Source organism: Saccostrea echinata, unplaced genomic scaffold (assembly GCF_033153115.1).
Source record: "Saccostrea echinata isolate AGI-Se365-2 ecotype Australia unplaced genomic scaffold, CSIRO_AGI_Sech_v1 ptg000008l, whole genome shotgun sequence".
Lineage (NCBI taxonomy): Eukaryota > Metazoa > Mollusca > Bivalvia > Ostreida > Ostreidae > Saccostrea > Saccostrea echinata.
This window is the reverse complement of record NW_026889757.1, coordinates 12,207,608-12,220,107: the sequence shown is the minus strand read 5'-3', so window position 1 is coordinate 12,220,107 and position 12,500 is coordinate 12,207,608. Positions and strand designations below refer to the sequence as shown.

The following is a 12,500-nucleotide window of genomic DNA, read 5'->3' as shown; positions in this document are numbered from 1 at the left end:
AGACTCAAGAGCATGCTCCGAGTACGATCAATTTTTCAAACCGAGACAGGTTACTGACAGATAAGTTGATGTTACAAGGATTTCAACAACCTCGTTTAAAGTCAGCATTTCGTAAATTTTATGGTCCTTATAATGACCTTGTTAGCAAATATAACCTATCATTGGGTCGTATTTTGGCTTACCTGTTTCATACCAATTGTTAAGCCTTTGCTTTTACACTGAATTTGACTACGGAATGTTCCGTCTACCTGATCAAAACAGGGCTCATGGCGGGTGTGACCGGTCAACAGAGGATGCTTACTCCTCCTAGGCACATGATACTATCTATGGAATTTCAGGGGTCTATGTTTTATGCCCTCTTCACAGAATTATATTGCTTAGTATAGATTTTTTGAGATCGATCAGTGTTCGTTATCTTCACGTTTTTTTCATAATGTCATCATGTGATATAATTATATACACATGGGACTTATTATGTTAACATGCGAGATAATTATGTTGACATGCGAGATAATTATGTTGACATGCGAGTTAATTATCTCAACACGCGAGATATTTATGTTGACATGCGAAATATTATCGTGCATGTTGACATTGATAAGATGCATATCAACATAATTATCGTGCATGATGACATCAATTCATTTATTTTGCATGTTAACATATAACTCGCATGATGGTCTTAACTTTCGCACAAGAACATATCTTAAAAATATAAAATTTCTTTTAGCACGATGAGCATCTATGACAGTTATGATAAAGTGCGGGTATAAAATATACTTACAGTGTATCAACAAATATCTGTAATAAATGAAACGACTGCTTAACTTAACCTCAAGAAATAAAGAACTCCACAAAAAAGCACATGTGTATTAATATTTATTTACTTCAAGCATACAAAATAAAACGAAAGTTGTTGTTTATGCATACGATATGATCTATGGAATAATTATAGCAGGAAGAATTAGAGCAGGACTATCTAAATCACAGACCAAAGCTTTTGCATCTGTCGCCGAAACTGAAAGAATTATTCATTATGTAAAAACGTGCAATTCAGAAATTTATGACCAAACATTTCTATAATACATAATCGAATGAAAATTATTTCTAGATTTGAAGAAAAGAAACTTGTTTAAAAAAATATATTAAAAAGGTTTTTAAATACTATATATCTTACTGTATTCTTTCGATGGTTGTAGTATGATCGGTCCTGATGTTGGGCCACATTCGCCGCACCATCCAGTACAGATAAACGAGATCTGAGCGCCATCTGTCGATCGATTAATATTTTCTATTTTCGCCCACCAGCCACTTATTACACCCCATGTTATCTGTGGATACATTAATTTATATATTATCTGTGGATATATTAATTTATATATTATCTGTGGATACATTCATTTATAAGTTTTCTGTGGATATATTCATTTATATATTATCTGTGGATATATTAATTTATATATTTTCTGTGGATACATTCATTTATAAGTTATCTGTGGACACAGTAATTTATATGTTATCTGTGGATACATAAAATATATTATCTGTGGATACAGTAATTAATATCTTATCTGTGGATACATGAATTTATACTTATCTATGGATATATTAATTTATATCTTATCTGTAGATACAGTAATTTATATGTTATCTCTTGATACTGTAATTTATATGTTATCTGTGGATACATTAATTTATATGTTATCTGTGGATACATTTATTTATATGTTATCTGTGGATACAGTAATTTATATGTTATCTGTGGATACAGTAATTTATATGTTATCCGTGGATTCTATTATATATTTGTTATATAATACAGGATTTTGCATCCCTAATATGAACACAGGCACGTGCCCTGTAATACACACCCTGTATCAGCATCCTTTATTTCACCCTTTATCACACCCTTTATTTCACCTTTCCGGAACATCTCTGTATTTTTCATTCGAAGTTCCTCGGATTTTTTTTTTAATTTGTTTATTTTATTTAAGTTTATTTAAAATGTAATTTATTTCATCATATATTTATGTTATTCAAAATAATCATTTAATTTATAATTATCGCTGAATGCATTTCTTTGGGAAAAAATTATACAAACGGAACACACTCAACTATTAAAAATTCAGTAATTAATTTTAAGTTTATATATGATTTTTAAACACTTATTTTCAAAGATATAATAAAAATATACATAACAAAATCTGTATCACATCTTTGGCCCCCGGGCTGATATTGAAGTCTCCGGTTGATATGGCGTGTGATACAGATTTTGCCATGTATTACTCTCAATTAATTTATATGTTATCTGTGGATATATTAATTTATATGTTATATGTGGATACAGTAATTTATATGTTATCTGTGGGTACAATAATTTAAATTGTTATCTGTGCATACATGTATATTACATGTAATTTATATGTTTTCTGTGGATACGTGGATACAGTATTTTATGAGTTAGCTGTGGATACATTGGTTTAAATGCCATCTGTGGATACATTTATAAACATGATATCATTAAGATGCATTAATTTATATTTATGTTATCTGTGGATATATCAATTTACGAGATGCTATCTGTGGACACATTTATTATTACGGTACCTTTGGATATATTAATTAACTTGATAACAATTCTGTGGATACATTTATGGACATGTTATCTGTGGATACATTAATTAACATAATATATGTGGTTAAACAAATTAACTTGATATATGTAGATACATTCTTTAATAGTGTGACCAAATATTTCAATATACATTGTATTCTATTTAGGCGAGTATCGAACTCACTTTTGTAAACTTATTTTTTATTCGATTATTTGAATTAAGTCGGTGAGATTCTAACATTTTGTAAAGGCTTTTGTCGAACACTCTTATGTAATCTTATACCTGACTGGTGTATTTTTTAAATCAACTCAATCCAGTTGCACAGTAGATCTGGGTATAAATACACAGGTTCGATTAGAATTACTTGTCCCGTCAGCCAATTTCAAAGTCACACCTCGTGGTCGTGTTGTCCATATGGGTATTTGTTTTTGTAATACTTTTCTCTTTCATAACTTATAATGTTGTTATTTATTTTGTAGCTATTTGACGTTATATTTTGTCTAATGGGTAGAATATATAATATGTGTATTTTTTTCTAGACACAATTCAGTCATTCTACAAAAACATGACCAGTTAAGAATTTTTTATGTCGCTTACAAATTTACCGTTGTAATATCTTAACTATAAATTCAAAGGTCGATTTCAACTATAAGACTTAACATATACACATGGTTTTGTAAATATTCTCCGATATATATGCAGTTCAAGTTTTGATATGAACGTAATGTTGAAAAACGTATTCCACTGCAAATCGTAATGTCGCTTCATTTATTTACAAATTTCAAGATGAAATTTTCAGTCGTAAAATCGTTCCGAATAGATTGCAATGAATGTTAAAAAATGTCTTTTATCCTATATAAAAAGAAATCAAACCACTTCTCGCAAAGGAATGCATGGATCTCCTTTCATGCGAATTCATAAGCATGTCGCTTAAAATCGATTAACTTCCGTAACGACTTTGTTTTAAATTTCACGCATAGAATGCAGATTTCAAAAAGAACTGAAACCTATCTGAAAGTGACCACGGAACCTTATATCATCGATTCTAGTTGCGAGTTAACTTTTTTAGACGATAACATTTTCGACATAACAAAATGAATTAGACAAAAACAGTTGTCTCTCTTAAAAATTTAACTTCCGTAACGGTAATTCAGGAAAGTTTTTGCATTAAAGGTATAATTTCTTTTATTATTTTGGGAGCGAAGTGCTTCATACTTTTGTTTAATATCCTAAAACAAACTTTGATTTTAACTATTGAAGAGAATTTTAACTTTTATTGCTGGGAATTAACTTCCGTAACGATTAAAATTCCGTAACAATATTTTCCCCGAAAATTTAATTTAAATTCGGATTCATGCGAAACTTCATGAATCATACTTTAGCGTTCTTTACTGAACATCAGAAACGAAAAATTGGTCATATTCAGCTAATTATTTAAAATATAATGGCTTGATCAAGCATTAACTTCCGTAACATTACCTTAAAATCAATGGTATCTTGAAATTGTGTTGTAAAAAGTTAGATACCAGATTTGTGGACAATTCCTTGTTTTCAAGTTCACTGATATGTCCTTTAGAGAATTATGATGTTCATTTTGCTATTTGAAACAATTATTTTTTTTCATGTTTTTTACTCTGAATTGGTCCATTTATCGTAGAATGACTGAATTGTCATTGCCGTTATTTGTTTGCTGTTAAAATAAAGAAATCAACGTGAACCTAGCTGCGTTGTTCTTCTGCTCGGTTACAATAGGTTAACTATAGATTGATTCATTAAAATGATTTCTGTGGATACATCAATTTAATTATATCTGTGTATATGCCTTAAATGGTTTAATTTACGCGGTATCTGTGGACACATGAATACACATGACATCTGTGGATACTTTTATAACATTGATTTTTTTTTTTTTTTTTTTGGAAATATGTAGTCTCATAACTGCAATGGTGTATGCAAGAAATATGTTTTCCTCCTCTGTTTTTTTGTCTGTTTAACGTTCCTTTCGAGAATGTTTCACTCATATTGCCAGTGAAGGGCTGCAAATTTAGACCTATACTCGGCACTCATGTAGGGCCGTTGAGCAGTGAGGGATCTTTTTCGTGCCAGCACCTGCTGCGACACGGGACCTCGGTTTATACGCTCTCATCCAAAGGACCGGTCTCCACATCCCACAATGGGATTCGAACCCCGCGACGTAAAAGATAAACTCCTTACTTTGCGACTCTAGAGCAAAAGTTGTAACCACTGCGCCACGCGGGCGACCACTCTGACGCAGTTATGAGACTACAAAAAATAATAATTCAATGCTTTTATTTAATTTTTTAAACTCATGCCTTGCCTGCAAATATGATTTCTATTTCAAAATCCCTGTATTATCATTTGGATAAATTATAATAATGGAAGAGTCATTCCAACAGCTACTACCGTTACACTCTTCAATGTGAGCGTGAATTTTGATTTTCGCTCACAATGTTGCACTTGAATGGCGTTTTGCTTTTGTGACGTCAAAATAAATAAAACAAAATAAAAATCATAAAACTTTGAACACCTCGTCCGTGTAATGGTGTTTTGAATGCCAAAGCTTTCCATATACTTTATAAACAAAATACATGTAGAATGTAAATGTATAACTTAACATGACATATTTACGGATACATTCATGAACGTGATATACCGGTATTTGGATAAATTAGTGGACATGATATTTGAAGGCACATTACTTGACATGTTATGTGTGGACAGATTTATTGACATCATATGCCTTTGTGGATGCATTAATTAACCTGATATCTGTGGACAAATTAATTTATATGTTATCTATGGATACATTTACGTTAAAATATCATCTACGGATACATTGATAAACACTATGCACATGTATTATACATACGTATGTTTTTATAAACGATTTCCCCAAACATAATAGTTCACTAAATGTACATTTCAAAACAAACATAACACCTTTTTTATTTCTCAACATTGATTAATAGCGAGCGTAGCGAGCGGCGCTAAGCGCCGCTCGTCACTGCGAGCTCTAACGACAACGCCTGGGCGAAGAGAAAATTCGGACTACTGCACATTCATTCAATAGAATTTTTTTCCGCAGTAATTCTGACCCACAATGCATCGCTTCTTGTTCTCGCTGCTAACTTCGTTCACGCGGTGACAACAACTAAATTTCACAAAAAATAAACTCACCTTAATTAATGGCTATTGCATGCAGATAGTAGATTAAACGTTCTTTGTTAAAATATTTGCACTTTTTAAACTTTGTTTATGGAAATGCAGCTAACATACGACGTCATGTGACGTCACAGTCTAGACGTTCCAAATATCTCGTGCGGTTTGAAGAGGCGGATCTTAAAATGAAGTGAACAATGCGCTCGCCCCAACGGTCGCACCGTCAACATATTAACTAAAATAGAAATTGAAAGTAAAACTTACAGTAGGATCTACAATCAACCCTGTTCCTCTTGTGTCAATTACAGCTTCCGAGAAACGTGGACAGGGGTTCCGAAAAGATTCGCCATTGCAGTCGGTGCTTTGTCCATATTCGACCGTGGGAGAACCAGTCAAAGAGGTGAATTGATAATCATTCCCATCGATTTCCATATTCTGAATATAAATTAAGGTATTGTTATATGCATTGACTCTAAAATCATTGAATTTTGAAATAATTTTCAATGTAATTTAGTAGTAAATGTCTCTAATGCCAGACTCAGGAAACTTATTTATACAGAGTTTATAATATATAAACCTGTTGATTAAATAGTCCTTTGTTTATTCAAACAGTTATCTTCATGCATAAATAGGAGAGTTTAATAAGAAACAACGGCAGACAAAAAAAAGGATTTCTGTGCCATATTTGGAATACTAAAAATATTTTCCATCTGGGATCTTGCTTTTGCTTACACGCAAATTTATACATATGTACTCGTAGGGCCTACGTATACCTGGATGTTTATTTTGACTTTTGAAAAATGGACCGTTTTTAAGGGTGGTTTGATTGTCGATTGACATTGTATATACTTCAGTTGCCAGTTCGATTGATCGTGTTGAATAAAATAGTTTGTGTTCCTCAAAGTGATGTATTCAGATGGAATGAATTGCATATCGTGGCAATAGATCTTGATTCTTTGTCCGTTTGTTGCTTTGGGATATATCCAGTATTCCCCATCCGTCTTTGCTCCCGAAAAAATAACGAGATCTTGGCAAGACTCGGGAACTGCAAATTAAAGAAAAAAAAAAATAAGCGCCGAATAAAGGATATCAAAAGGAAGGAAAAAAAATTCCCGTAATATTGTGTCTTTGGAAATCAAGTGTTACATATGTAAACAAAAAAAAATGTTACATACATGTATGTAAACAAAGCTTAAATGTACATGTACATATTCAAGCTATGTTTTGTAGATTACACCGACAAGCTAGGTTGGAAAAACGATTTTAAAATACTGTATACTTGTACTCGTTTGTTGGTTTTTCTTTTAATTAAATCTTATCATAACAAGAAGTTTTGCAAGGATTTTAATGGAATAGTAGGTAATGGAGGATCCGTGTAATTAAGGTTCATCGATACACTGATAAGAGAGATAACCCTTAATGGTATGTCTATTATTCCTTTATAAATTTGTCAAGTTTAAGTGTCTTTTTTGTCCAATTTTGCCCCGCAAGCTATACTATAATTGTTTGTATTCTACTTAACAAATAATTCCTTTGGGAGAATCATAAGAGTTAAAGAAACATTTTATATGAGTGAGCTGAGGGTTTATGAATCGATCCCTTCTGCTCCATAAACGTCATATGTAATTTTGGACAATTGTGGTGCTAACAAGTCTTTGCTATGATGATGTCTTCTTATAAAGACGTCATGTCATCATTTTTACATTCTACTAAGAGTTAAGTTTCACCTTTTATGATAATTATATGTTCCTACAGTGTTTGACATTCAGTGACATGAATGACATCACATTTTTTCATACTCGGTATCTGGTATAATTTTTTGCCCCTTAGCAATAACCTCAGTATTCTAAATTCTAATTTGTATATCTGTGAATGACAAATGCAAAGAATTTGAAAGACTTGGTATGTAAAGAAAAATAAAGTTGATGCTTTTACCATATTTTCTCTTGTTCTTTAGGATCTACGTTTAAGCAAACTTCATATGATCATAAATGCTATAAAAGGCCTCGTCGCAGTTAATTTCTGAAGATTTGAAATTACCAGAAATATATTGAGATTAACTTGATTGTAAACAATACTCTCCAATTCCTTAATCGACCGTCAATCATTTTATAGAGCCATCTTATCCAAATGGACATTTTATCGCTTCTTCTACATGTAAATAAAATGAATACTTATCTAGGCCTTATCCAAATTGACATTTTATCGTTTTCTATTATAAGAGTGAAATTTATGTTTCATTCAGACTGCCTTCAGTTCATTTTCAGGTGAGCACACAAATTGTTATCCGCTTTTCAATTATGCCAAATACCACGATAAAGAAATAAATGCAATGGAGTAATTTTACGTTTGTCATTTAAGCTTGGTCAATTTGATTATCTTTCGATTGTAAACCACGTATTTTCTACAACTGATTATGGAAGTATTTTTTTAAAGAGTGAAGACATAAAAAAGATGTCAAATATTTTTATATTCTCAAATGATTGTGAAAATGAGCCCATTGAAACAATTGTCAACCGAGGCTGCGGTGAAAATTTTTAATGTAACCCTCAAGAACATGCAGTATTTATTATAATATTTTTATACGATTTTTTATGTATATGTTTTATTCGAACCGCAAGCGCATAGATTCCGCGTAGTCAACATTTGGAATCCACCCGTTGTCAATCAATGTTAACTCACTGTTGCTAAGTTCTATCGCACTGGAAAGTGTAGTTTCATCATTCAAAGGGTAACTGTTTTTTAACAAATGTTTCTTGACGAATCAAATTAAAGTAATTTATATGAAAGTTTAATTTAATCAAATATCCACAGCATATTATATAACTATTGGATGTAGCTGAGGGTAACATTGAAAATCCCCCCCCCCCCCAAAAAAAAACCCATTGTCAACCGAGGTGCAGCCGAGTTTGACATTGGTTTTCTTGGGGTGAGAATTTTCAATGTTACTCACAACTTCATGCAGTATTAATGATATTAGCTTACAATTAAAAAAATATAGCTTCTTAGGTTTAACATACCCCGACGGTTGTTGCTGCTTTCCAGAGTATAGTACACGACATCTTCAGCACCCACACTCCCATCAGCATTGTAAATCACGTCAAAAAGCTTACAGGACGCCTCAGTAAAATCGTACAGTAAAGAAACACAGTTACTTTTGTGCAAACACATAACACTACAGTCAGCTAGGCTAGAAGAGGTTCCAGACCAAACCGAAAACTTTGTCTCATCACGATCTATTGTTTTTTTTATCTGCCGAAGGTACATTTCGTCTAAAATAGATTATTGTACTAATACTTGTTAAAAATGGGTTATGTCCTTTTTTCTTTTATCTAAGTTTTTTATTCGTGTAATCATTAATATATTTTAACTTACTTGTTTTTCCATCTGATTTAATCAAATAAAGATACAATACAAAGAGTATACAAAGTGATGCCAGAGTTCGTCCCATCTCCTAGCTATAAGCTTTGCTTGCAAGGAAATCAAGAACAGATATTTATACTGAAGATAGTTGAATCAATAAATAAGGGTACCTTCCATAGTGGTATGTATAGGACTAAATTTTGGTTATAAAGTAGGAATTGGATTAGATTTTGTATAAATCTTTTTTTTTTTTCTTATTCTTTAGTATTGTAGGTGTATTAGAAGCAATGGAAGCACTCTTTAATGATTGATTGATTGTATATTGTTTTACGTCCAATTCGAGAATTTTTCACTCATATAGAGACGTCAAAAAATGAGCGGCGCTTTTGTTCACACTAGATGGTACAAACTACAGGCTTTCCTTGGGTTTTCCCTGAAGAGTAATTGTTCCATATGTAGTTTGTGTTAACTGTGGCATTCCGCCTCAGATATTTATTTTTTATTTCCACAATGTATACATGTAATAATTAAGTTATATATATATATATATATATATATATATATATATATATATATATATATATATATATATATATATATATATATATTTGGAGGGATGTCTGGCACAAAAATTTGAATAATTATATGTTTAAATTTTGCAATCTAAATGAAAATACACCTGTCTTCTAAAGCTTTGAGTACTAACTCCATAGTGTCCTCCCATATTTCCCATAACTTGCAAATGATTTTTTCCCGATGAAATCTTTTAACAAGAGGCCACTTTCCTTGACAGTCATCTGATCATATAGACGATAATGGCCAACTAACAACCAAACTGTATGACAAACGAGGGGATTCCATCGTCAACTTTCCTAATTTATGTAGTAATATTCTGCTATCACCTGCATATAGTTTTTACCTCTCCCAATTTATTCTGTATGCTCTAAGTACGATCATGTTTTAAACAAAGGCAGACTAATGACAGATAAGTTGATGTTTGTTGTACATCCTTATACTTTCACGTATCAAATTTTATCCTGTGTCTGGAAACCTGCTGGATCCGTCTCTGTCCTCACATAATTATCAATTTTCAATGGTAAATGTCATGCATTTAAATGAATTAAAGATTATTAATTGAATTTTTTATGAAATATCTCACAACTGTTGACAGTCATATAGCATGAACTTCATAGGGGTACAAATACGTGCATTTTCAAGCCTACAGTTTTATTTTACGTACATGTATGTTTATGTATTCTTAATACATGCGTCTGGTGTTTTTTTTCCTTTTGTTCGATCTGTTGTATAAAATTACCAATTTTCTGTGGACTTGCCCTGTGAAGAATTTCCTGACTGGTCAGAGTCATGTTCGCTACCCTCTGATTCCGACTCGGAATCCGATGATATTGGTAACAGGCTCAAAGATATAAGGGTGAATTTTCAGACTTAGGTCAATCCCTGGAATTTCACCGTCACTATCCACGGTTTCGCCGAATTCGCCATTTAATGACTTATCTGGTATTATAAATCTACGTAAATATTTAGTGTCATTGCCTTTGATGACGTCATATCCAGGGGCGATATCTCGGTCACTCATGTCTATAAATAACGATATTTGAACAGGTATTTTGTGTCTATACCTGGTTAAAAAACAAACACAACTATAATTTTTCTATATTTGTTTTTAATGAATGGTAAACAGGATTTTAAAATCTATTTTACTAGGGATGTCAACGAATATTCGAACATTCGAATATTCATTCGATAAGTTGATATTCGAATATGAATTTAAGATTCGAATATTCGGTGTTTTTCAGGTTTCATAAAAAAAGTACTGTGATTAATAAATTTTGATTGGAACAGTGCTGAAATTATCCCTATTTAATCTACTAGCGATCAATTTCGATCGCCCGATTTCTTTCGCTATTTTCTTATCTTATATAGATCTACTATATTATTTTGTTTAAGATTTATACAATAATGCTTTATGTATAATACAAAACGTACTTTCATAGTTTTTCATAGTTTTTATTAGTTAAATACGATCGAATCTAGAATCGAGGACAACGAAATGAAAACCTTCTTAGAATGTCTACAAGACGTGAACAGTATACTTATCAAAACAAATTTAATTGATCATTCAAATAAATATCCGATAGAATTAGTCTGTAATTAATATTGTAAAGGGCTCAATTTTAGAATAAATGAGTAAATTACTTGATTATCTCAGGTTGTACATAATCCTGAATTTTATATTCATTATCGGGAAATTAGTCAATTACCTAGGAAAATTGTCTATGGAATTGTTTGTTTATATTTTTAAAACATTGTATCGAAGATTATAATCATATCTCTTATTAGGCTGATAAGTGTAATTAATTACACGTATTGAAATCTGAACAGTTTACGACTATCTTGCCTTAGGTAAGACGACTGGTTCCTCATTTGGAGCTACTATAAATACACATGTATCATTTGTTAAAATTATACTTTTCTACAATTAAATCACTTATTTATTTCAAACATTGACAAGTACCAAATGGAATCCCTTATTGTACACCTACAAAAGTTTTCATACAATTTTATTTTAAAATATAAGAATACCTACACTAAACCTTTCATGAGAGTAGGATGATGCATTCAAAATATACCAGATTTTATTTATTTTATCGAATATTCGAATATATTCGAATACTTTCATTGAATATTCGAATATGAATTATTCACAAAATTGACATCCCTAATTTTTACCGTACTTGACCTTTAAGAAAAGTAAGAAATATATGGTGTTATAATAAAATATATTAAAGCAATATGAGCTGCATTTTTAAGAATTTTATTTTGCTGTTAAAATGTGCTGTTATGATAAATTTGTATATAATTAAAACCTTTATGATCAATTAGACTAAAATAAAGTATTAATTTTTTTTTTTTCAGAAAAAAGGTTTCTGGACAATGGAGTGTAAAGTATTATGAAATCAATATCGTAGAGGACGACAATAATGTAATTTTGCTTCAATCAAAACTTCTAAGTAGTTCTTCCATCGCAAATATGAAGAATAGAAGTTTATAAATGTAATTTTTTCCTGTCATTGAAATTGTTGATTACAATTTTGCCACAAAAATTTCCGACATCAAAGATGCAGTTCATATAATCAACGAAATGGAGATAACAAACAATAATCAATCTCAAAAGTCAATTGAAGCATTACAAATCGGGAGCAGAGCAAACACGGACCTCTAAAAAACAAATGAGGTGGGATCAGGTGCCGTAGAGGACTAAGCCTCTCCTGTCTTCCAGTCACACCCGCCATGTGCTCATTGTTATGAGCGAGCAATTGG

At 31.5% G+C, this 12,500-nt stretch overlaps 1 protein-coding gene across 1 annotated transcript; it reads right to left on the bottom strand.

Annotated features, from left to right (window-relative positions):
* Positions 1–938: 938 nt before the first annotated feature.
* On the bottom strand, positions 939–10,525 carry LOC133180878 (A disintegrin and metalloproteinase with thrombospondin motifs 9-like). The gene is made up of 7 exons (XM_061315322.1): positions 10,474–10,525; positions 9,171–9,182; positions 8,816–9,067; positions 6,569–6,840; positions 6,060–6,230; positions 1,178–1,331; positions 939–1,018 (listed from the first exon to the last, which is right to left on the bottom strand). The coding sequence occupies exons 1-7, from the start codon at positions 10,523–10,525 to the stop codon at positions 939–941; spliced, it is 993 nt and encodes a 330-aa protein (XP_061171306.1).
* Positions 10,526–12,500: the final 1,975 nt, after the last annotated feature.